This window comes from Aspergillus flavus, chromosome 5 (assembly GCF_009017415.1).
Source record: "Aspergillus flavus chromosome 5, complete sequence".
Classification (NCBI taxonomy): Eukaryota; Fungi; Ascomycota; class Eurotiomycetes; order Eurotiales; family Aspergillaceae; genus Aspergillus; species Aspergillus flavus.
In genome coordinates, this window is record NC_092408.1 from 2,947,565 (window position 1) to 2,972,845 (window position 25,281).

At 47.7% G+C, this 25,281-nt stretch overlaps 8 protein-coding genes across 8 annotated transcripts; 3 read left to right on the plus strand and 5 right to left on the minus strand.

Annotated features, from left to right (window-relative positions):
• Nucleotides 1-187: 187 nt before the first annotated feature.
• Nucleotides 188-4,903, minus strand: F9C07_8771 (phospholipid-translocating P-type ATPase domain-containing protein; the record flags this gene model as incomplete). Its single annotated transcript, XM_041293125.1, has 4 exons — nt 188-1,103; nt 1,154-1,383; nt 1,445-4,393; nt 4,448-4,903. 4 exons carry the CDS (start codon nt 4,901-4,903, stop codon nt 188-190), a joined length of 4,551 nt encoding a protein of 1,516 aa, XP_041147969.1.
• Nucleotides 4,904-6,645: 1,742 nt separating this feature from the next.
• On the plus strand, nt 6,646-7,226 carry F9C07_8772 (uncharacterized protein; the record flags this gene model as incomplete). The annotated part of the gene is made up of 2 exons (XM_071511822.1): nt 6,646-6,721; nt 7,153-7,226. 2 exons carry the CDS (start codon nt 6,646-6,648, stop codon nt 7,224-7,226), a joined length of 150 nt encoding a protein of 49 aa, XP_071364531.1.
• A 1,559-nt stretch (nt 7,227-8,785) lies between these two features.
• F9C07_1683383 (uncharacterized protein) lies at nt 8,786-12,125 on the plus strand. Its single transcript, XM_071508312.1, has 7 exons — nt 8,786-10,332; nt 10,382-10,483; nt 10,533-10,585; nt 10,641-10,770; nt 10,829-10,907; nt 10,957-11,110; nt 11,166-12,125. The coding sequence occupies exons 1-7, from the start codon at nt 9,426-9,428 to the stop codon at nt 11,802-11,804; spliced, it is 2,064 nt and encodes a 687-aa protein (XP_071364532.1). The 5' UTR covers nt 8,786-9,425; the 3' UTR covers nt 11,805-12,125.
• A 115-nt stretch (nt 12,126-12,240) lies between these two features.
• On the minus strand, nt 12,241-13,292 carry F9C07_8774 (vacuolar H+-ATPase V1 sector, subunit E; the record flags this gene model as incomplete). Its single annotated transcript, XM_041293126.2, has 4 exons — nt 13,228-13,292; nt 13,025-13,162; nt 12,451-12,962; nt 12,241-12,391 (listed from the first exon to the last, which is right to left on the minus strand). Exons 2-4 carry the CDS (start codon nt 13,055-13,057, stop codon nt 12,241-12,243), a joined length of 696 nt encoding a protein of 231 aa, XP_041147971.1. The 5' UTR covers nt 13,058-13,162; nt 13,228-13,292.
• A 20-nt stretch (nt 13,293-13,312) lies between these two features.
• On the plus strand, nt 13,313-15,862 carry F9C07_1683385 (uncharacterized protein). Its single transcript, XM_041293118.2, has 4 exons — nt 13,313-13,680; nt 13,754-13,891; nt 13,940-14,032; nt 14,089-15,862. The coding sequence occupies exons 1-4, from the start codon at nt 13,624-13,626 to the stop codon at nt 15,616-15,618; spliced, it is 1,818 nt and encodes a 605-aa protein (XP_041147972.2). The 5' UTR covers nt 13,313-13,623; the 3' UTR covers nt 15,619-15,862.
• A 1,102-nt stretch (nt 15,863-16,964) lies between these two features.
• On the minus strand, nt 16,965-17,875 carry F9C07_8776 (regulator of arginine metabolism; the record flags this gene model as incomplete). The annotated part of the gene is made up of 3 exons (XM_041293127.1): nt 16,965-17,249; nt 17,322-17,456; nt 17,630-17,875. 3 exons carry the CDS (start codon nt 17,873-17,875, stop codon nt 16,965-16,967), a joined length of 666 nt encoding a protein of 221 aa, XP_041147973.1.
• Nucleotides 17,876-20,730: 2,855 nt separating this feature from the next.
• On the minus strand, nt 20,731-21,348 carry F9C07_1683747 (uncharacterized protein). The gene has a single exon (XM_071508313.1). It carries the CDS (start codon nt 21,233-21,235, stop codon nt 20,924-20,926), a length of 312 nt encoding a protein of 103 aa, XP_071364533.1. The 5' UTR covers nt 21,236-21,348; the 3' UTR covers nt 20,731-20,923.
• Nucleotides 21,349-21,461: 113 nt separating this feature from the next.
• Nucleotides 21,462-23,075, minus strand: F9C07_8777 (uncharacterized protein; the record flags this gene model as incomplete). Its single annotated transcript, XM_041286490.2, has 1 exon — nt 21,462-23,075. One exon carries the CDS (start codon nt 23,073-23,075, stop codon nt 21,462-21,464), a length of 1,614 nt encoding a protein of 537 aa, XP_041147974.2.
• Nucleotides 23,076-25,281: the final 2,206 nt, after the last annotated feature.

Genomic DNA, 25,281 nt, shown 5'->3' on the forward strand with positions numbered 1-25,281 from the left:
ACCCAAATATGTATACCGAACGCCTTCTATGGGGGAATAAATAGCGGGGCTCCAAGAAAAACAAGGAGATTACTCGTCATACAAAACCACACAAACAAAACGAAACAGATGCATCGACAAGGAACCGACAAAGGGTCGTGAGAAACATCGAGTGTAAATAGTATAGTATGAGATGGATAAATATAGTTTATGAGGAATGCGATGGAGGATCGTAAGGGGCTTTGAGTGGACTATGAGGACTTTGAGGCTCTTGAGCACCACTTGTAAGTCCCGTCTCCACTCGCGTTAGCTCGTTGTTCGCTTCGAAATCATGTCGAACTCTATCAAAGGAATGTCGCGTCCGTTCGGCCGAGCCGCGAACATAGTCCACTGGCTGAGTATGATAATGTTGGGTCGTATCAAGGCTGGATGCATAATTTGTCCCATTACTGCCATTTTGACTGCGGTGGTTGTGCGTCTGATGGGTACGAGAGGTTGGTGCAACGGAAGGCGTGTATATCTGCTGATCGTCGGAAAAAGGATCCTGTTTCATACTGGGTTGCATTGGTTTTCCCAAATCCGAAGAAGCAGCCGATTCATCACTCAACAACTGACCTGAAGCCGCAGCGCTAGCTGCCTTGGGCGGTACAAACGCCTCATACTGTTCCAAAAACTTAAATTTGCCCTGAGTGACCTGCTCCCGAATGATGTCCACATCTAGGGGGAAGAACACCTTCTGGAAGGCCTTGAAAGTAAACCGAGGAAGTAGGCATATCGTGACGGTAAGCAGTAGTACAACCCAGAAAGACAAAGTTCCATAGACCTGGGCTCCGGACTTATAGAACTGAGCCGAAGCATCAACCGAAGAGTAGATACCAGTCCAAAGGAAGATCAGGAGTGAACTGATAACATTGATTAATGTTGTCAACCAATCCCACCGATACGAATTCAGCATGATGTAAGTATTGCTGGCGATGACCGCGCTCGTGGCGACGAGAACACCCATACGAGTCCGGTCGGCGATATCCAGCCCATTGGCGGTTTGGAAGGTCGCCCGGCTGTACAAAAGATATGGCATGAAGAAACAAATGAGGGATTGGTAAAGGCCGTCGGCCATATACAACCTAGGGCACGTTAGTAAAGACTAGAAGAGATAGCCAGTTAGGCAGCATACCAGAATTTGAGTTGAGACCATTCTTTTCGCTCTATGCCTCTCATGTACAGCTGGGGAACAGCCAAAGAGACTTTGTCGTCGACATCCTGGTCGAAGATACCCATGAGGATCACGGGAAGTGATGTAAACGCCACGTTGACCAGGACAATATATGTATAGTCGAAGAGATAGGAGCCATCAAAGTCGTTGTAAATCGAATACCAGAAGAGTGCAATTGTCCATACCAAGTTCTAGGAAGTTGTTAGCTAGGCCCAGATAGGTAGGATAACAGGCAAACGATAGGAGGCATACCTTGTAGAAAAAGTTTGCAATGGTCTCCGCCATGCGGCGGTAAGACCATCTTCCATGGACAAGGATAAGCCGCTGGAGGAACCGGAATTGACCAATAGCATAATCAGAGGACATGGCTGCCTGTCGGCCTTCTTCACCGATAATACCAACACCGACATCGGCCTCCTGGATCATGGCAACATCGTTGGCACCATCACCAATTGAAAGAGCCATAATATCAAGGCCGTTCTTGACCATGCGCACGACTGCAGCTTTCTGTGCAGGACTGACTCGACAGCAAAGAACAGACTTGCATTGTTTACACAATAGCAAAAATTTCTGCTTTAGTTCATCATCAAGCATCAGCTTAAGAGTCTCGCCATCAATAACTACGGCATGTGTTGGTTCTGGTGGTGTATGATCTTGGCGGGCAGCGAGAAGCTCTTCATCAGATCCTGTCAGTCCAAACCTTTGCAACTGCTGGTCAAGTTCTTGCGCTGCACGGTGCGACTCATTGCCTGGAATGTTGAAGACGATCAATTCCATATCATTATCCAAAAGGTTGCACGAAAACCCAATGTTGATGGCAGTCTCCACCTTATCGCCTGTCAAAACCCACAGCTTGATACCAGCATCCGCCAACAGAGATATGGTATCTGGAACACCATCTTGGAGTCTATCCTCAATGGCAGTTCCTCCGATAAGCATGAGTTCTTGTTCGATGTTACTGGAGACTTCCTCAAGCTTTTCCTCACGGTCGGTGAGCGCAGCAGCGGCAATGTCGTGCTCCTTGCTCCATGCCTTGTATTCTTCCTCACTGAGCACGCGATCTGCGACACACAGAGTCCGCAAACCTTCACGTGCGAACATTTCAAGGTGTTCAGCTGTCTTCTTTCGGAGTTCCTGTTGTTTCCCTGGAGCCAAGCGCGAATAAATGATGCTATCTGCACCCTTGCAGAAGAGTCGTATGTGACCGTCAGGCATGCGGATGATCGCACTCATTCGCTTTCTTGACGAGTTGAATTCCAGAGTGTTGAGCACGGTGTATGTCCGCTCTTCCCCCATGACGTTCAGAACGAGGTCGTCACCTGATCTTCCAAGAAGGGTAAAACCACAGTCTCGAGCTGTGCCCACTAAAGCCGCCTCATCGGGCGACTGTGCTTTGAATTCGATCTGTGGAGGATCTCCAGGTGTATGTTCGGTGATTACAGTATGACATACCGCAAGGGCGAGCATAAAATGTTCCGTGGCCTTCCTCTGGGCATCACCTGACTGGCCGCCCAAGTCTGCGACGTAATTCGACGATACAAAAGTCAATCTCTCATCACGCAAATAGGGGTTATCATGGATTTTGCGTAACAACTCGAGCATCTTGGTCGTGTCCATAGCAATTCTCTCTCGTTCTCTAGCAGCAACAGCATCAGCATCGCCTCCCTCTCGCCGCACCATGCCGACCTGGGCTTCGGTGAACGCTTCGCCGTATGAGATCCCATTAACAGTGCATTTCTTGAAGTCCATAACGTTTTGAGTCAGCGTGCCCGTCTTGTCTGAGAAGATGTACTCAATTTGTCCAACATCGTCTGAGATGTTCCAAGACTTCGGCACACAGTAAATCTGCAGCTTCTCGTAGTACATGAAGACGTCGCTGTGAATGAAGACTGCCTGGATTGTGCGAACGATTTCGAGAGAGATGTAGAGTGAAATCGGAACCAAGTTTTGGAATAAGATGAGGGCAACCCAGAAGGTGATAATACCGGTGACCGCTGGAGTGCTCCCATAGGATTTCAAGTCAAAGTAATTGAGAGACCTGTTGGTCGAGGACCACGCGACACCGTTGACGATACCAGAAATGAGACACATGAAGAACAAGATGATGAAGTTGTATATAACGTTCCAATTGAGATCCTTAGCAAGGCGAGCCCTTTTACTGGGTGTCACACCTGAGTTCAGCATTATTTTTGTCTCGTCACCAGTGAAAAGGACAACGCCAAGAGCCCATTCAGTATTACGTAGGGAGCAACCACGGAGGAGTATATTGTTGATTGTGATGGGCTCGATCATTTCCTTTCGAGGTGCATCGGGGAAGTCGGGATCACGCTGGTCCCAGCGTACCGCACCGTTATAGGCGTACAAGTTGGGATGCGGTGCCTCGCTATCGATCACGAACTCCGCCCTCTCGCAATCTCTAGCATGTCTGACCTGCCGACCACAGTTGAGGGCTTGGCGAACTTTGAGGTTAGTTTCGCCGTCCAAGCTCTTCGTCTCCACGTAACATGCACCGTCGGGATCGGATGTTGATAACACCACGACATCGGCTGGAACGGGATCTCCGTTGTATAGTCGAACATAATCTCCCACTTGGACACTCTTCCAGTAATCGCGCTTAAACCTGGCCTTTCCAATTATCGGCTTGGACATGTCCACAACACTCCCACCTTTTTTCGGGGAAGTAGCAGTATAAGCGGGCACCGCGACACTGTCTCGAGCTTTGTCCGGATGCAGATATTGACTCTGCTCGTCAACTGCGTGTGTCCAATCCGGACGCGCCTCGGGAGTCGGTGAAGGAACGGGTGTCATTTGAATAGCTTCGTCTGCCAAGCCGCCGTCGCCTCGTTGAGAATACACAGATGCCCGGGGGGTCACTGTGGTCATGAAAGACGCACGCCTATCAGCTTCCTCTGGATCATGCTGCTTTTTGTTCTTCTGAGCCAAGCCCTTGATCGCTCTGTATGTCCATATAGTCGCCCTGGTACACGCTTTCTTAAATCGACGCCACAGAGAGACATTGTCTTCGACCGAATTCACGTTGTTCCAGTCGATCAAGCGGTAGACCGGGGAATTGTTGACTTCGTTATCGACTACTGTACGTCGCCAATCCTCAATCGCATCTTTGATGGCTGTAACTACCACGATGACGATCAAGGGGACCGTGTTGAGGGCAGGAGTATCGACACCGAAAATTGAGAAGAACTAAAGGCGGCTGTTAGTCATAGAGATCTTCGACGGAAGACCAACGATACGTACACCAAGAATAATGATGAACAAGAAATAGATATTAGCAATATTATGGAATTGGAGCCAAATATTCTTCGGGACAAAACTCAAAGGTGTATATTTCGCAGTCCGGATTTTGTTTCTGGGGTAATATGCCTTGGGATGACCATCCTCATCTCTTTCCGATTCAGGGATAGGGATGTTGAAGTATATTCTTCGGTTGCTGGCTTCCGCATCGCCTTCGGCATTCGGGTTCTCTGCGGTAGGAAGATTGCTAGATGTGGACTTGCGCTTCTCGTCCTTCATTTCCGAGCGCTTGTTAAAGCGATCCATGATAGAGACGCGTTTCCGCACACCTCCGGCGCCGTGAACTCGCTGCGTCGCCCATCGTTGCCGTTTGGTCGGGTGGGAAATATTGCTGTTCACTTCCTGGATTTCACTCCCAGGTAAGACATTCTCCGGCGGCGCTAGATGATTGGAAGCCATTTAGGCTACTTCTAACCCTCGAAAGGGCATGCAATGTGTGGCCGTTATGTACTAAAAAAGGTGGAGGGCGAGCATCCGCTCCAAGGAGCCGACAGACAATACCGCAGCCAGTTCGCAAATCCTTCCTTTGTTTCTGCGCGGAGAAGAGCGGAACGGTTAGACGGCGAGAAATTTTTTGTCAAGTATATCGCGATTGACAGCGTGGTAAAAGATCTCAGCTGTGAGGCGCTCAAGTGAAGTGGGTGGATTTAGTAGAGTTACCAGCAGTCTAAAGCAGTGTAATGGGAGCAAGTAAGATGGCGAACGAACGGGGGAGGGGAGAAAGTTGGGTTACCCGCCACGGGCCATGCATTTAACATAGAAGAAGTGATACACAGAATCCAAAAGTGCTAGAGAAATCTCTGGCGATGAGGATTGATCCTCCAGAGGGGAAAGTGTGTGAGGGAAAAGTAAAGAGGCTTAGGGACAGTGTTTCTGCCAATCCCTCTCTCTCCCTCTGGGAAGCCCCGGGAAACGAGGAGGGTATATTACCAATCCAATACGCTGCAGCTTCTGCGGGATCAGCGGCATGGACGTTGTTTCCAGTCCGGTATGGTAAAATTCGAACCAGAGAACGCGTAAGTTTTAAATTATTAAGTTGAAAATGATCATCACGGTGGTACCTTTAGTGATGCCAAATTTTCCATGAGTGTTTCATCTACATAAGCATTTGCATACAATATACATCTGGTGTACAATGCCAATATATTCTCTCCAATTCTTTTCGATCTTCTCTCTGATATCGACATGATATCTAGCTTAGCTATCGCAAAATTAGACTGACGTATAAGGGATCTAGATATTGCCGTCATCATTACGGTAATTTACCAGCAGAATGTACCAATACCTACCACGAGTTCGGCATGGGCATCAGTGATGCCAGCCTCGCCATGGACTGTAAGCAACGATACTTTGGTTCTCCTTCCAAACTGTTAACACCGGTGGCAAGCACCCTCCGATACGGGGTTCGGCTTTCGGAAGAGGCGAATTCCTTAAAGCAACATCTGGACTATCATATTCTTTGAGATCTACGGAAGACGGAGGACATTTAAGTGATTTATGACATATTGCCAATACCCGCATATTATTACTCTAGGTACCGAGTCCATCCCGCACGGTTAAATCGGACCTCCGATATGGACAAGTTGTCCATTAGGGAGAAATGCGGAAACGAGGAAACCAAATTAAAAAAAAATAAAATAAAAAAAATAAAAAAGAAGAAAAGGAACAAGGGTAAGGGCTATAAGGCTGTGTTATACGAACTTTAATAGTAGATTTCAACCAGTGCATATCTGACATTGTCCTATTATAATTTTTATTGTACTCTGTAAAACAGTTACACATATACGGAGTATACAATCAAAAAAAAAAAAAAAAAAAAAAAAAAAAAAAAAGAGAGGTCGGAACATCTTGAAAGAAATCTATACGGAAGATTAGAAGATTAGAAGACTAGTCACCAATAATCAGCCCTCCGGTTATAGGTATAAGCTGACTATACTGAAGTGGCAGTGAGGTTTTCGTATGCGAGATTATACCCCATCCTGCAAAATGAGAAGGCATGCAAAAGAGTGCAGCTTCCATGGAACAGAAAATGTCACCCACCCACTTTAGATATGGGGGGGTCTTTTTCGGAGAATGGGGCCTGAAACAGGCTAAAGGCCGTCTCGGACGGCACATGCTTTCTCCGTTACTATCCACAGGCCATGAGACATCATCTGTACTCGGGGCCATACCTTCTACTTGCCCTAACTGGTTGTAGTTCTGGCGTCAGGGAAAACTGTATATCCTACATGGACAGTGCATAAGCCCAGAATTATACTAACGGCTATCCATATCTCACTTGTGCCTCAAACATATAACCATCTAGTTGTATAAGGGGGATTACAATTCTATCTTTCTAGGTTTTCGCTTTTCCCCCTTTTCTATCTTTCTGCCTTCACCCCTCTCCTTTTTCCGTCTTGGCTTTTATAAGCTAACTGCTGAATCAAGTATGGTGTGGCTCCATCTTGCGTGTAGCTACGGTGGATTCTGGCTTGTTACGTGAGCCGATGAAATGATCGCCCACCAACTGTTCTCGAAATCGTTCCGATAAACTCAGTTCGTGGTACGAAGTAAAAGGAAGCCTCTACGCGAGGGAATGTCCCGTTAGAAACTAGGTCATTCTCACATGGTGTGGTATAAAACAGAAGATTTACTTAACTCCCGTATAGGGTATCTTTTCATTTGCTACCTAAATTTGGCAATACGCACCGCCTACCGGTTTTCTGCATGTAGCATCCCGTGACCCGTACTGTACTCTGTACGCTGCAAATCACAATTTGCAAAATTAGCCTACGTCAGTCCATGATATGCACATGTACATTAGTACATGGATACATACGGAGTACAGTCTCTGTTGCTTACTTTACATCCGTCTTCTGACCCTACACTGATCTTTTAGAAACCTGAAAGCAATGATAGTATTCTCATCTGATCCCTATTATAAGCAAAAATCAGCTGAGCATGCGTTGATCTACGTGAACATAATCAGTCTTCGAGTACTTCCCTTGGATGGTGGATCCTGGATCTCAAGTCGTTGGGTGTATTGGATATGCGTCAGACAGTCAGATCGGCCGCGAACTGCTGTGGGGAATAAAGTGCAAAGTGTACAGTAAGCCAGATCTGCACTTTTCTCTACCCCTAAACTTTTCCTGATACAGACGACAGGTGGAAAATTTCAGGCTCGATAAGCAATCTACAGCTTAAAAGGGGGGGCAGTGCACGATTAGGCAAGACAAGTCGACTGCAAGTATCTGTACCCCGTAGGTGTTCCGAGCAGGTTCTCCATACCTTAGGCAGTAATGTAACCTGAAGCGCTACTCCTACTATTTTAGTAGTACTCCGTACAGCATATTCCCTACATTGTTGTCGCAACACAAACAGGTGAGCCCTGCTGTAAATACCAGGAGGTATCCTGAGAAGGGTTTCTCAGGATCGAAATGTCCTTCCTGGCAAGGTGGGGACATGAAGTTACGTAGGGCGTCGGGATGAAGCTCCTAAAGGGACTAATTCTACCAGAAGCGGTAATTGGCTTCGAATACTGAGTGACTATTGCCCAAAAATCACGATTATCGAACTTTACACTGATCGGAATTAACATCCTTATGGAAATTCTTTATTTAATTCTTATTTATGCTTTTCCTACCGTTCTCGATGCCTGCTAGTTATGTATAATTCCTTCAATTAGATGCCAAGCCTATACCTTATTATCAAAGTTCTGCTCTGTCACAAATTGAACTCCTTTCCTGCTCAGTGGATCATAATGAGATATGGAGCGACTATACGGAGTAAACTAAAGAATTATAAGATGGCGTCTCATATACAGTTTCATTTTGCCCAAGGAGGTAAAAAAAAACCCCTTATGTGGTCTATATTTCTGCTGAGAGACTCTCAATCATACCTTTTAGATGAGCCTATTATGCTTGCTTCTCCCCTATAGCATACTTCAATATATATACACATAAAGTCTTCCCGGGCTTCAGATTACGTCGACAGAGAAAAGGAGACACTTAATGAGGTAACTGAGGACCTGGTGTTTAATCGTAATTGTAAGTATATGGGTTTCTATCCACGCAAAAATTCATCATTTGCTTTTATCGGTGCCCAATTCTAGGACGTAGGAATAGCATGATATTTATAAGTCATTGCCTTCAATTTTTTCTGTCTTAGTATAACTGTGGTATCAAGTTGGTGGAGAATCTCGGGGGAATTGAGGGTGGCGTTAGATGGCTATATATATTTCATTCGAGGAGCAGATCTAGCACAAAGCCCGGGGTATCGCTACTATATTGAGTCCAATTAAAAACAAGATATGACTTTCCATACGATGAGCTAGCTATAAAATCTGTTAAGTGGGTCTAAATCCACCGTTATGTTCGATGCCTTGAGGATCGCGAATAAAATTCATATACTTGCTACTACGAATGCTGCATAAAGGTCTCCTCCATGTTGAACAAAGACAGACATGCATATCCACAAAATGAGGATAGAAAAAGGCACTGAGAATAGCCAAAGAATTAAAGTAAGAAATCTTAGCGCGAGAAGGTCAGTCGTTTTAGAAAGCTAGTTTGAAGGGGTGATGAATATTGCGTCTCACATAGAATGGCTCTGAACGACCGTATAACGAAACTAACCTGTATGACATAGCAGAAATTTCCGACTTTAGTTTGCCCTAGAGAGATATATAGTTGTGTAAGCAATGGGAAAGATCTAGAAGCAGTTATTAACTTCATTCAAAGCAAAAATAATCCATATTTGGACGTATGTAGTCTATAGCATAGGTATACTTTGGGAGGTACCTCATTTACCCGCAATAGGTGTCATTTTATTGGCTAGCGCCGAACCTAACCTCTCTCCACTCAAGGTTTAGCGCCAAGATGTCTAGCTATCGGGAGCCGTGCATGCGGGCCAATTTCCATATCAAACTTCCTTCAGAATATCCGGCATGTCTCAACGTTCCAGCATCAAGAATTATTTCAAACGGCCAGATTTTTCAGCTAGCAGAGACTCCCGGTACCAGGATCCAAGCGAAACTCCTGCCGAGAGTTCTCAGTCTTCTCCCCTCACTGAACCGCCGTCGTCCTTTGTAACAAATGGTGGATCTCCACAAACTCCAGACGGTCCAGCATTGCAATTGAAACAGTCATTGTTACTCTCTGTCACAGATTCTACAGAAAATTCACAGCACCAACCAAGCACTCAAAACACTGAACCCGCAGCTTCTGATCCAACATTACCACCAAGCTTCAACTTAGCCCAGCGCGTTGTTAGAAACGGAAGAGAAGTTGTAATCAGCTCCGACGGTGAAGATACGGATACAAGCGAGGCTTTTGAAGATCCAACCTCTCTTTTTCTGAAATTTGCGAAACCAGACGATACCTCTACAAATGAGGAAACCAACAATGATTCTTCTAGCCACGGAAGGACTTTGCGTTCCCGGCCGTCAAGAGACGACGTGAAACCCAGAAGGTTTTCGCTGAGTCGCGTTTCCGCCCCGAACTACAAGCACTCCATTGATAGTCTTGTTACTCAGGCAGTCGATGATAATGAGACTGAGGCGAGCATTGCAAAGCTCAGGGCCACTTTAGAAGAGGAGAATGCCCGGAAGGCCGCGTCAAAGTCTGAGGCGGCTCCGGGCTTACAACAGTTACACGAAGGTATTCTGACGTCGGCTCTCGACAGTCAGAATGATGAAACGGGGTTGCGACGCTTACTTGATGCTGTTCGGAGAACGGAAGCATTTGACATGGAAAAATCATGGTTTTTCTTCGACCATGGCAGTGAATTAGCTCCTCCTCCGGCGTTTCCACGGAACTGTATACCAGCAAAGTCAAGTCTTTCTGTGCTAAGAGGTTCGTTCGAAAAGTAGTGTTTCGGGTTCCGTCTCTAACCCGTTCGCAGATCCCGAGTCAAGAGAGCGAGCATTCCATTCAGGCTCTGTTGATTTCGCATTGTCAAGGGGGCTCCTGCCTGACGAGTTAGTTGTGTGGATACTTAATTCTGGTTTGTTGACATGGAACCCTGAGTTTAGCTTTACGCTTACATCCTCTAGTACCTTCAGAGCCTCGAGATACTCTGAGGAACGCTTATTGCCGGGCATTTAAGGTTTGTCAAGCTATATGTTGAGTGAAAAAGGTCCTTCTACTGAAGCACTTTAAAGAACACTACTGCGGAACGTATACAGTCACTCGTGCGGCCGGACAGCATTGATGCCATTTTTCAAAGGATGGGAGCAAGTCCGAAGGCTTTGACATTCTCCGAAGTTATAGTTCCAGACGCAATCCCCAAAAGTGAGGCTAGCCCGTGTTTCTGCTCGTTTTACTCTTCCATATGACTAACAGAACGCAGATAGTTCGCTGCGAGCAGCTCCGCAGCACCAAGCTGCTTTGCTGGCTATCTTAAACCTGCTGCGTGGAGCAGCAGATCTGTGAGTATTGAGTTGCGCCATAATGAAACAGCCACTAACATTCTGATAGGTTCTCTGACGAGACTAGAGAACACATACTTAGTATTCTTTTCCGTCTTTCACTCGACATCTCATTGACTCGCGACCCTATGGTTTGCTCGGAATTGGAAAGAACTATAATTGCGGTGTTGGAGAGTATCCCCGAAGAAACGGCGGATAACTTGGTAGGACTACTTATTTTGTGCTACAATATACAGAGATATTCACTGACGAATCTAGGTATATCGGGTGTGCACATCTGCCTATGAAACCATCAAAGATGCTGTATTCCAGAGCCGTCTTCTGACACACATCTTGCCAACATCAAGCTGGATTGCAATGCTGCGATGCCGTCTTGCCGTCGCGTTCTTGACGAGCGATCCTTCTTCCCTAGCCGAAGAGCCGGACGTGATGGGTTATTTAAGAAGAATAATTGACGTTTTGAAAGACAAACGATTTGACGTGAAGAGATATAAGATGAAAGGCCAACCTGAATACGACTATGGGGAACTTATGGCTATAACTACTGTCCTCAATATTGCTATCGATTCCGGCTGGTCCGGCGTGGACTTTTCGAGCAAAGATGCGGAGCGGGAATTCAACTCTGAGGTTGATGCGCTCGCGGACCGGATCAAGAGAATATTCACCTCCATTGAGGATTCGGGTGCATCCCATCTCAAGCGGACCCTAGCGAAAGAAGCCCTTGAAGCCTTGCACTACCGCATCATATACTCTGTCAGGACCAAGCCACGTCCAAAGAGGTCAATATTCGGAGAGAATGGGGCTGATAGCCAGAACAAAAAAGTTTTTGACCCGTGGAAGATCAAGATTAAACAAGACCCTGAAACTCCCACCCAACAACCAGAAGCTTCGCCATGACGGCTAGTCCTTGACTAGCCTCATGGCCCTACATCTATTTTTCTTTGCGTGGGAAGTATATCCAGGCTGTACACTGACCTTTATCACAACGGATGCCAAAGTGATTCTAGTGCAAGAGGTTGATAAATGTTAGAGCTACTATAATTGAAATGGCCAGCCAGGAGCATGACCAGACAATCTAAAACTATTTAATGATGGAAGGGAATCATGACTGATATGATCTCGATAGCAGCAGCCAGTGATTCTACTATAACACTGCCAATCGATCGTAATGAAGGGTAACTTGAAACGTAGGTAAACTTTACTGGAGAATAGTAAGAGACTGTAGACAGGGCTATGCTGTTCTCCGCACGCGGAGCGTTAATCAAAGAGACATAGATACAAGAATCAGCGATAACGGACTTGGCGCAAAATCAATAATAGGACAGGTATAAGTCTAATCGTAGAACCTCCGGTTCTGGTTCTTTCCGAATAGTGTTTCCCTCACGGCGGGAAGAGCATCGATCTCGAGCAACCGCAGGCGCTCCTCGAAAGTGTTGTTGAGCTCGATCGTACCCTGACCGCCGATAATGACCACACCTCCAGCACTGCAGATCATGCGTTAGGTATAGTACGACCGAAAGTGGAAACAAAGAACAAGACTTACGATCCCTCCGGCAGAGGCTCAGCCTCATCTACCTCCACAGTAACATCCTTGCCAACCTTCTCCTTGAACACCTTCTGCGCTTCCTCAATCGCCTTCTTAGCTGCGTCAGTGTCCTTCGCCCTCACACGAATGGCCACCTTCTCCTCATTAAGAGCGTACAAGCCCTCGAGAATCAGTCCCTGCAGAACAGTTTCATACTTCTTAGCATCCTTAGATGCGATGCTGGAAATCTTATCACGAGCCTGCTGGAACAGCTCATCAAGAAGCTCCTGACGAGAAGAAAGGACACGGAGACGAGTACGGTTTGAAAGGGTGGAGCGGGTGATCTGTTGGGACATGGCAGCCTGCTTGAATTTCTTCTCGTACAGTGTGTCGATGGCAGCGGTTTCCTGACGGACGAGCTTTGACTTCTCAATCGCAAACTCTTCATCGGCTTTCAGTTCGATCTCACGGGCCTTCTCCAGCGCTTCCTGCCGGATGAAGGCCGTCATCTTGCGGAGCTCACCCGCGACCTGTTCGTAGACGATATAAGCTCGGGGGATAACACGCATCTCATGCTTCGGAGGTAGCGTACCTGATCGTCGGAAAGGGCATGGCTTTGCGACATCTTGGCTAGCAATATCGAATGATATCAGAATCTCGGTATTAGAGGGAGTCGAAGGACGTGGGGACCAGGTAGCGCAAGTCAAGCTTCCCGATGCGGAGGTGCTTTCTGGGGGTTTCGGGACAATGACCTAGTCAGCATTGGATTCCAGGACGATGGGGCACAGAAATTACCAGGGATCGAGAGAAAGATAAAAATAGAGTGGGAGGAATGCCTACCGGTGCAAATAGTTGGCGGGGCCAGGGAGGGGAGAGCTCTAAACAAGCAGCAGGTGAATGGGGGGAGGTTGTACGCAGCGGATCTGGTGACGATCGGGTCAGTTGGCCATAGCGAGTTTGGCGCCTCAGGAACTACCTGACGGCTTCCCGCCCGCACCCCATGAGATCACTCCGGTCATTCGACTTGTCTCAACTACATCGCCCTGAGCCTCCCATTTATTCCCCGGCCAACTCTGTCACTTCCTTGCTGCTTTCCTTTCTAGAATATGGCGACTGTACTTCGAATCTTGCCGAAACCCTTTTAATGTGTTGCGGAGTCTGGTCTACCGTCCCCCACTTAACGACCAATGCATGAAGATACTCGTGATGGGTAATTTAGGTGACCTGTCCCCACAGGGGAGTGTCGCGGTCTGTTTTCCACGCGAACGATATATCTCGGCGTATAGTTTACTCAATGTACTGACTAGAACTGCGGTAATAGGTTGGAGTTGTTGTTGGACTGGTTTCGACCAGTCTCCAGGCCATTGGATTGACACTCCAGCGCAAATCGCATATCCTCGAGGACGAGAAACACCCCTACGATCTCCGCCGGCCACCATACAAGCGTCGAAGATGGCAGGTATGCTGAGACTTGCAAAACGACGAGGGTAGTACTGATTTTCTGCAGCTGGGCATGCTAATGTTTGTCATTTCGAACATCGTTGGGAGTACTATACAAATCACCACACTTCCGCTTCCGGTATTATCGACTCTCCAAGCTGTCAGTGTCTCCCCATACTCGGATCCCCAGAGCCTTGCTAACAAGGCTATGAACAGTCCGGGCTCGTCTTTAATACGGTATTTGCAACCTTGATTCTGGGGGAAGCGTTCACCAGATACTCCCTCATAGGTACCATCCTGGTCTGTATCGGCGCTCTTCTCATAGCGACCTTCGGGGCGATTGGGGAGCCTGCACACACCCTCGATCAACTCCTAGAACTCCTCCAGCGTTGGAATTTCATTCTTTGGATGGCTGGGACTGCTGTACTGGTGCTGGTCATCTTACTCGGTTCACGACTTTTGAAGTACTTCGCGTCTCCATTGCGTTCAAAACACTCGAGTTCCCGCCATTCTTATGTGCCGCATCTACAACTGACCCCAGGCCGCTCTCGGCTAATACGCGGGTTATGCTGTGGACTAGTAAGCGGGATTCTATCAGCGCACGCTTTACTTTTGGCAAAATCAGCAGTTGAACTGCTTGTGCGGACGGTCGTGGATCGTGTGAATCAGTTCAACAGATGGCAGTCATGGGTAATTTTGATTGCAATGATCACCCTTTCTCTCACACAACTCTTCTACCTACACCGAGGCCTGAAGCTGTGCAGCACGAGCGTCCTCTATCCGTTTGTCTTTTGCATTTATAACATCATTGCCATTCTAGACGGTCTTATATATTTTCGTCAGATGTCTCAGTTGACTGGACTTCATGCTGGACTTATCGCATTGGGTACTCTTGTGTTGCTAAGCGGTGTGATGTGTCTCTCATGGAGGCTAGAGGTCATCGATAGTCATGCCGCTGTGACAGTTGTCGGCCCATCTCAGACCGCACTGGGTCCCGGAATGGCTGTTGTTGAGGAACACCCTCGCTCGTCCCTTGAACTGGGACTGGAAGACGAAGAAGACCAGACCGGGGAGCGCGAGCCTCTTTTATGGAAAGCCTCTCACCGTAGAGCTTCCCACCGACGAACCCCCAGCTTACCTCTACTCACCCCTCAAGGGAGTTCCGCGGACATGGATCCCGCATCCATCTGGGCGGAGCTCGACGAGTCGGATTTTGATTACGCTGACCCGGACTCCCGAACACCATTACTCAAACGTCTGTCTGCCGACCCGTTTAAAAGCCAACCAAGAGGAAAAACCAAGTCCATCACCCTGAAAGACGCCTCCCTACGCGGACAACGCCACTCATCAACTAGCCCCCTCAGCCATCAGACCTGGAATCCCCGCAAAGTCCGACCATCCGTCTTCCAACCTGGACACCAACGAAGAACCTCAGCACCATCCCCCGACAACCGTCGACCCCCACAAAAACGGCGCACCTATGCCGGCGGCCCTTCTTTCTTCGACATCTCTGGTCTCGGATACGGAACCCAGGACAACCGCTCCGAAGCTCCATCCTCCCGTGAACCACCACCACCCACCGACACAGACGCAACGCCCCTCGCAGGCACGAGCAGTGGCGCTCTTGGAACCGCATGGCGAACCGGTCTACGGTACCTCTCTCGCTTAACCGGTGGCCAACGGGGAAGCGACCAAAGAACTCATAATGATCCCGAACACAACCCGGACAATCATACTGATAGATAATTTCCTTGCATTCTGTTAACCAGTGGACCAAGAGCCAAAGACTGACCTTCCCATATCCCATTGTATATTACATCACAATACCTTATTCCTGCTTATAAACCATAGTCAAACACAGCGTGGATTGCCCATCCATCCTATCTCCATGCTTGCTCGGTTTTGATCTACTCTATCGGGACTAGTCAAGGCTGGCATGTTGAGTGACCTTTGGATTTGGGGAGGGTTACTGGCTACCCGTGTGTGACGGATTTGGTTTTTCCTTTAACTTTATTTATCTTTTATATCATAGCGCGGATGATGATACCTTGGATTAGTTAGATTGGCGGTAGACTTCCTGACTGGGTTTTCATTTTGAGTATTCGTTCTTACAAACTACCTATGGAATGGACTACAAGTTCCAGACTGAGATTGGAAGATTTGACCAAAATCCAGTGGAAATAAATAATATTATGCGTAGGGAGTACTGTATCCCTTGTTTGTTTCGTTAAAAAATGAGACAAAAGAAGAGCTCCAATTTTCTCCGTACCATACATGAGACATACTTCCTACCCGGTGAAGGGGAACCCATTGCAATATCGCATCAGTTACTCAATCAAATCAAAGCAAGGAAATTCATGTCCGATTCCTACATGCATGTCCTGAGGTACTGCTCCCTGAGCAATCGAATTTCACTGGTCGGGTAAACCAGCGTTGACCGGGACTTATGCAAGGAACACACACGACGCAAAGGGGGGAAATAGACAGATAAAGATAAGTCGGGAATTAGTCAAAGCAGGTTGAAACACAAATTATGGATAAAAAACATTGTAAGGAAAACCACTTCGCCAGGAGTAAAGAGAAGAGATGAAAAGCACCAGTAACACCGCCACTTCCACTTGTCGTCTAGCAGATAATTAGATGAACGTGAAGAAAACAATTAATAGCTTCGGAACCCAGAACCAAGCGCTTGCATCCTTCGTGTTTCATCGTCAGTTGAACTTTTTTTTCCGAATTTTTTTTTGTCTTTTCATTTTTAAGCCTTGGTTTTGTATGACCTCGGAATAAAGAGAATCGGAATCTTGCCAGCACAAGAACGGTGCCGCAGACTCCTCAACGTTGAATCAACGGCTCATGATATACACAGGTTACAAGTTAAGGCACCTTTGGTGTTCATGTTATGTTGCTGGTATACGACGGAAACCGCATTTAGAGCGTCAATTGCGGGGCAAGAGAATTCAGATTTCGCTGGGTATCAAAGGAAGGCCGATGGTGCGGAGGTGCACATGTTGAAGTTAACGAAGACGCGAAACAACAAACATCTGGATTCCGCGGCTTCTGAAGACATATTACGCAGAAGCAAGGACCACCGTTTATGCAGTGGGTTGATGCTGGGGCGGCATCCGGTTGCCCACAGGCATTCCGGGGTACTGCCCACCAGCTTGCTGTTGCTGCTGAAGATTTTGGTAGTAGGCCATCTGCTGCTGCTGTTCGTTGGTCATGTAGCCTGGGTGCATGCCCGCAGGGCGAGGAATGTTCTGCTGCTGGGCATTGACATTGTTGTGGGCGGCGGCGACATCCTCTGGCGCCTCTGTTGGCACATCACCGGCCTCGACACCGTTCTCATTGGTGGTGGGATCGGGGGCATTGAGACAGGCCTATCATGAGAGAAGGTGTCAGTTCCGGCACATCGTTTACGTCACCGGGGGGGAATTCAGTCCACTACTCACCTGGATGAGGTTCTTGCCCTCGGCCTTCGTCACCAATGGTTGAAGCTTGGGGGTGGTGAAAGTATAGACGAGACCAGTCTCAGACACGACCAGCAATAGCACTTGGGTGCCCGTGAGGACCGACAGCTCGTATGCCTGTTTTGCGACCGCAATGAAATCGTCAGCGATTTGGGGAGGTCAATGCACGCGACAATTGAATTATACGCGAATCAAAGAGGTGGATTGAGCCCAAACAAAAGGGAATGACCGGGCGAGAACTCGAGGAAACAAAGAAACAATGAGGGTATGGAGACGCGACAAGCACGTACCTTCTTCATGATACCCGCCTTCCGCTTGGAGAAAGTGATGTGGCGACGCGACTTATCCTGGATGAACTTGATTTCAATCTTTCTGCGCTCGCGACCGGGCTTATCATCATCGTCATCGTCGTCGTCGGCGCTCATGCGAGAACGCTTGGTGCCGCGGTTGTCAGCGGCGCCGTTACCGGCGGCCTGCTGCAGGTCATCCTGGGTAGGAGAAGGGTTCTCCTCACCGACGGCAGTGATGTCGGCCATGGCTGGAACAAGGGTAGAACGACGGGGGAAGGGAGAAAAGAAAAAGATAGAGTAATGTGAAGAAGCAGGTAATGGGGATTATCTGGGGGAAGTGAAGACAGATGCCCAAAGAGGAATGATGCTTTTGAGGGGGAGGAAGAATGACCAAATCGAGTAACGCGTTTGCTTCGCAGGGTTTGGGTTCAGGACAAGAAGAGGAAAGAGAAACGGGGAGGAGGAGTTCGAAGAAGGCAAAGTGCCGGTTGGGACAGGCAGGCGGTCTGTCACGTGTGCCGGACGGCCCATTCCCTCCTTACCGTATCACCGGTACGGGTAATCCTCCTGCACCGTTAATGAATTCCATAAATTCCGCGACGACATGGAACCCAGTACGGGGTAAAGCTGCTAAATTTTCAATGAATGAGACCACTCTAAATGAGCCTAAGCTTGACCACAAGGACCCCCAAACACATCCATTTTTCCCTTCAAAGCCCGTCACTTCCAACTTTCATTCTCCTCCAAGCCTCCTGAGGAACAGCTGAAGACACCGGCGGTAAATGACCGTAACAAAGTACTAAGTTTGTCCAGACCCAACGGTGGAGCACACGCCAATCTTGGCAGTCTCTATAATTGGCTCAGCCGCCGGGAGGCATCGAGGATTCGATCCGGAAGCCAACTCACATTCCCCACTATCGCGTAATGATACCTTGATACCACTGACCATGTACCATCGTGTACTCCACTTGGTGAATAGTTTTATCTGGTTAAGCCTGTCCAAGTGCCTATCCTGAAGATCCTGATTACTTCTAAATTCTCATTGTTGTGACGATGATTGACCAAATGACCAAGAAAGGGAAGCCAAAAAAAGACCTCTGGTCGTCACATGATTTGTCGGGGGGTCAGCCAAAGTGACCGGAACAAATTTACCTGCAGGAAAACCAAGGCTGGACTCAGCAGGACCAAATTTTGGTACTGCCACTACTAAACATACGTACTTCACTTCCCTACCCACGATGAGTCAGCCCTCCAGCACATTCCATGCCTTCTCGAGTCCATCCGGTCAACCAAGGTTCCCCCCCACCACCAAACTCCTGATCGAACTCAAGGGCAGAACCTGATCAATCCGTAGAAACGATATACCTATCATATCATATCCGTGCGCCAGGGCATGTAGCACAACAGAGATCAATATCTGATCATGAGAACGATGCAGTGTAAAGCAAGGGCAACGCTCCCCCTGTACCGTACACACCTCATTGTGATCTGACCCCAGGCGTTCATGGTTCATGACTAGTTTCCTTTATAAATAGCATAGCATCAGGATTGATCGAGATAAAACCCAGAGCGAGTTACTCTCGCATGACCAGTCACCCCCCCCATGATCACTATTACTGCTAGTTCTCCAATAATTCCAGCCATATCAGTATCTTCCGGCCAATAATGGCCCACCGTCGTTTACCCCCTTCATGCAGTCTAAAGTTACACGTCAATCCCACGAGGGGTCTATTCCTCGTGGAGCATGAGTCCCCTTTTAACTTCGAACTCGACTGTCGAAATTGGTTAGTTCCCTACTAAACAGGAGATGCTCGGTCCATTTGGGTAATCTGTCACTAGACAAACTTCATATCTAGATGATCTATGATCGTGAGATGATACCGCGTAGAGGTCCTTGCTACGAGGGTCGTCTCTGTGTATCCCTCTCCTTCCCTACCTCATCTCTTTCGAATGTTTGTCTATTCCCTTAACTTCGGCTTACTTTCCTCGTATCATTGTTTGTCTTACAGAGTGTGATTGATAACCATGACACCGTAAGCACAAGCCACCCAAACAAAGGTGTCAGCCACTTTCCACAAGACAAGCACGTACCCTAGAAGTATATCAAACAAAACACAACTATCATACACCCCAAACCCTCCCAAAGAAATCTTCAGCCAAATCAGAACATCCATCTAAACCCACATCACCAGATAGTATCTACCACCTCGCCAACAATGTAGTCGAAACAAGCCTCGTCAGGCCAACCACAAGCCCAACATACGGATAGAGTTGGTTCCCCTCTATGACCGCCACATGAGATCATACGATGGTATCAATACTACGGGGTGAAACGATACGGTGGTTTCAGCTGAGGCTTAGTGAGCCCCATGGGTATACTTAGGATCAAAGTGGTGCTTTTCGCGGGTTGGTTGGTTGGTGAGGTAGGTGGTGGTGGTGGCTGGCTGGTGGGTTACTTTCTTCCTTAGGTATCTTTTCTCGAATTCACCTGTGCTTTTTGATGGCCAGCTAGGCTATATGTAGTAGGAGGTGGTAGTATCTTGGGATCTGGTGTGATGCGGCGTGGGGAACTAAAGGAGAGAAGAATGTTATGGGTATGGTTTCTGGGGGAAGGTATGTACAGTATGCACTTATGGCTTTCGGGAGGGTGTTGGATTGTTTAGATGATTGGGAGAGAGATGAGATGAGATGAGATAGGTTTCTTTATGTATTACTTAGTAGGTACTTTTGCGGTCTCGCCGGACTTGGTGATACGTGGGTTGCATTCTGGCTGGTTGATAAGATGTGTTTTGGAGTTAGGCATACTTGTCACTAAGATAGCTTGTATTATGGAAGATCTACAGAGTGTGGTGCTCTGCAGGTCATACTGTTTTAGGAAGATGCGTATGCATAGGGTGCCGACATACATCCGTTATCCGAAATGAGCCGGCCAGAGTCAGGTCGTACAGTCGGCGTCAAAGAGATTAATTAGAGCGGGAAGGTCCCCTTTTTTGTTGCTATTTTCTTTGTTTGTTGGGAAATTATGTACGCCCGTAAATTGGTTAGGGAGTATTGCAGAAGTTTTGTGCAATGGTGATGTTGTGCTTCTTGGTGGGTGTGATTGGTCCGTGGGGTGGATCGTTGGATGATGGTTCCCGGATTGGGGTATTTAATGTGAAACGCTTACTTGAAACGGACCGCGCGTCGTTGATCCTACGGGAATATAGATGGTAGATGCTGGTGATTAGTGAGAAGCTTAATGAGAATTGGGTAGTAATTTCTATCTAGAACTTGACTCATGATATTCCTGCATAATCACAGATGCGCTAATCTCCAAGAGCAAGGGGCCGGAAACGGCCCGGAAATTCTATTTTTACAAAATGCATGGAAAAAGCCTCCTGATAAAGGGAGAGGGAAAAAAAGGAAAAAAGAAAAATGATGGGAAGAGATGTTGACTCGTGAACTTCCTCTGGAAGAGGAGTATAGCCAGGTAAGCAAGGGACAACAAGATAAGCTCTTCGCTGAAAAACCACCAGTTCCGATCTTTGACTGCGCCGATACAACGCCAGGCAAATGAACAATCAAAAATAGGGATGTCGAAGGAATCAGTTGACGAAAGAGGTACATCTAGGACCACCCTTCAGTTTAAAACCTTTTTTTGTTTCCTTATCTCGTAAATGGGTAGTGCTCTTCCGTTCTTGGTGGTATGACAGCAATTAGAACCTGAAATGAATAAAGAGAGCGAACATAACAAAGATGAAAATAATGTGCAAGAACGGAAAGACTCCACAGATCTAAGGTCCAGCCTCAGTATCGGTTGTGTGGTTTCTCATTCGATCCGTAGACCAAAAGATCAGTGATGTTTCCTGACATTGTAGTCCTTGATACCGGCACCGCCACCACCCTTGGGTCCAAGCCAAACGATCTCGATGACACTATGGCCTTCATCCTCTTCACGCACGTACCACTGGTGTACATTGTCACCCACAACGTAAGCTTCCCTCAAGAGCCAACGGTCCTTGAGGACACCATCGTGTTCCTTAGGACGAAGAGGTCCCAGACGCTCTTCGTAACCACGAGGATCCTCTTCCCAAGTCTTCTCCGTGTGGTCGAAGTCAATGGCATCATCAGGAGTGTTTTCGCCATAGGTGTACTTGACGAGAGAATATCCGTTGGTGAAGACCCAGAATGTACGGGTGCTCTTGCCGGTGGAGTTATTGACAATCTCTTCCTGGTCAAACACCCAGCGACGGAGCACTGACCGGCGACCGGCGGCCGCTGCCACGGTCGTCATCTTGACAACGTCCTTAGTGTACCAACTGTTCCAGTGGTGGAGGGACTCAATCTTCCGGCCCGACTCGTACACGCCGTCAACCTCACCCTTCATGTCCATCTGGTAAAGAGAGGGCCAAAGGGTAAGGGGAGTATCTCCGTATCTCTGGATGCACTGTCCGAGCTTCTGGTCTCCAGGCTGCTCACCCCAGGACTGACATTCGTCGTAATATTCTTCGAGAACGTCAAGGAGAGGCTTAGACACGAAAACACCAGCACCGCCAAAGGCAATGTGACCAAAGGTGTCAACCTGCCAGTGGGCTTCCGACAGGGAGCCGATATAGTGCTTCTTGGTCACATCGAAAAGCTTCAGCTCCTCGGCGACAGTGGGAAGGGACAACCAGAAAGTGTCATCGTCAATGAAGCTAACCCATTGGGTCTGGGGGCGCTTGGTACGGATGTGATTGGCGAACGCCTCAACCAAGCCGAAATAACGAGCAGTGAAATCGAGAGGGGACTGAATGAGTGTCAAGTCCAAGCCACGGTTACGGAAGTAGGTCTCTTGCTTGGGGATGTCGTCGTCGGATTCCGGTACCAACACGATGATACCGGCCTTGGTGTTTCCGTAGGAGTAGAGGAGGGAAGGAAGCAAGCGGTCCAAACGGTCAGCAGTCGTGGCCAAACCAAACAGAAGCTTGTCCGTCTCATCAACGTCATGGTCGGCGGCTACATTAACATCGATGATGGGAGGGCAGGAAATATCCTCGTCCTCGTTGTCCGGGGAGACAACCATACCGCGCTCCATGACGGTCATGGGCGGGAGCACAGGGATATCAATTTCCTCCAGCGAGCTGAATTCAGTCTTAGGGCTCACGTGGTGAGGACGGAAGTACGCGCGGGTATAGTTCTTGCGAGGCAGCCACTCAGTGAAAGGCAGGGGAGGCATAACACTAGGGTCCGCATCGCACATTTTCGCCGTCGGGGCTGATGATGGCTGTAGCTGAATCTGAGGAGTACCAGCTGACGTAGTCACCCGGTCGACGGGATGCTTGAATCGAAGGAACGCTGCACGATCATAACGCTCAATGCACCAAAAGAAGAAGCCTATTGAAAATAGGGCGATGAGAGGGAAGACGGTCCTAGTGCGGAAAATCGGCATCTTGGGCGAATTATTAAAGGAGTTGTTCTTAAGCATGAAAACGATTGTAGAAACTGGTCGACAGCAAGAATATTATATCACTGGTTGTATCAAAGGGACATCGACAGAATAAAGTCGTCTATTGGGTCCGCTATCGCACAAATGTCACCAGAGAAATCAGCCGAGATTCGACGAACTGAGGATGGAAAGAGCGTAGATGGCGAATAGAAATTTTATATAAAAAAAATTTCCACGGCCTAGAATAACTGGCAACGAAAGTCTGGCAGCGTCGAGACCTGCGACACGGTCACAAAAAAGGAGGTGGTTCGGGTTGAAAGGCCCGGTGAAATTATTCGGTCGCCCCGTCGTGATGGGGAAACAGCAGCCGAAGGGAAGTATAGAGGCCGACAGCAAGAAAAACAGCACAACTGGACGACGAGTCCAGGGCTTAAAAGATCAATCGGAATTGGAGGAGGAAAGAGGACTTGAGGGCGATGTCGAGCCTTTGAGGGGTGAGGAGGAGAAAAGAAGAAGAGAAGAGAGGAGGGAGGGGGAGGAAGTATGAAGAGAATGGATGAGGAAAGGATGAAGACAGGAGACAGAAAGTGTTCCTAAGTGGGAATGCCGAATAATGGACCACGGGTTGAAATGGGGCCTAAGCTCCTCCACTGGGTAATTTAATCTGCAAAATATTAAGCTCAACTCCGCTGTAATTTTCCACTGCACTTCAAAGAGGTTTCAGATGTATCGATGGTCGAGAAACCGACCTTAATCTCGAGGTAGGGTTTTCGAGGGTGTCGAGAAGAGGAGGAAAGAAATTGTTCAGCAGAGAGATAGAAATAAAGCCAGAGGTCAATAATGAGGAATTCCAAGTTATAAGATGCTGATTATGCTTCCTTCGCCTTGTTGACGCCTCCCGCATTTTCTCTAACTTTAGTCCGCCTTTTTTTTTTAAAAAAAAAAAAAATTCGTAATTCCTGGAAACCCTGTTAGTCCTTCCTTCCTCAGTATTGGTACATACTCTGAGAAGTAGTGGACTGTTTTGGTGTAGATCCCTGACAGAAGGGAAGAATGCCGCCCAGATGGATGGATCTCCTCTCTCCACCACAGCGGGTGGTTGGTAATTTTCAATTTCCGATTTCAAACAAAAACCCTTCCGATCCTCCAAACCAATCGACTATCGGAGCCCTCTCAAGGTCTACGATTGAATAATTACTTGAGGATATCACAATTACGATGGCCAGTGCTCAATGGAATTATGTCCTACAACATAAATATTCTATACGTTCAGGAGTTGAGTTAAGTGTATATCTTCAATTCATCATCTCCGACATTACTGTAAGGGTACTACAGTACAGAGGACATACATCTGCATATACGGCGCACCAAGTCTCTCCAAAAGCTATCTGATGAACGAAGAATAAAACCATAGAGTGTAACTCAGGCTTGACGGTGAATCTATGGTGAATCCGGTCAAATTGAATCGTGTATTATCCCACCCATAAAGATCCTTCCCGAGAGAGTTGCGTACGCGTTTTATAGTCACATTGTCCATTGGGAAGTGTTTTCTCTGTTCTTCGCATCTCCTGCTCAGGGTCCTAACGGCCGATCAACGTTTCGTTCATCAACTTCAAACAGGACATCGAGTGTTACAGATTTCCGTAACCGCTCGTTTTTCCAATTACACATAATCTCTTCTATTCTCGACGAAGTGGGACTCGCCGGACCCAGTCGACGGACGGACAAATCCACCATTGTGCTCCATTAGGAATGGTCCATGGCGAGAAAGGTTCTAGGAATGTTCCAGTACCTTAGTATGTTTGTAGCCACTGTGTTTGTTCTTTATCTTTTCCTCTTGATTCATTACTACCATCTTTTGTGAAAAGCCTTGGGGTTATTGTGTGGGTTGCCTTGCGGATTGTAAAATACGGCGAAATGTCTTGATGAAAATTTCTCAAGGCTTGCTAATCGATTACTCTGCATCTATGTGTCGACAGTACGTACTCAACACCAGATATCTTGGTACGATTACCCAGGCGAACAGTACTTGAAGAAAATAAAAGAGGCGTCGATCTGAGTGGTTTCCCGCCCGTCCAGCCACTCAGGGGCGACCATTTAGGGGGCGCTGCCTCTCGGAGCCCCACGGGCCGCGTGTCCCTCCCACCACATGTTGTTTTCCCCTATTACTGAGTCGTCAAAGGCATTCAGGTCGTATCTGAAGCTGTCTTGTTCTTATATCATTATTAATATCGTGTGATTTCAT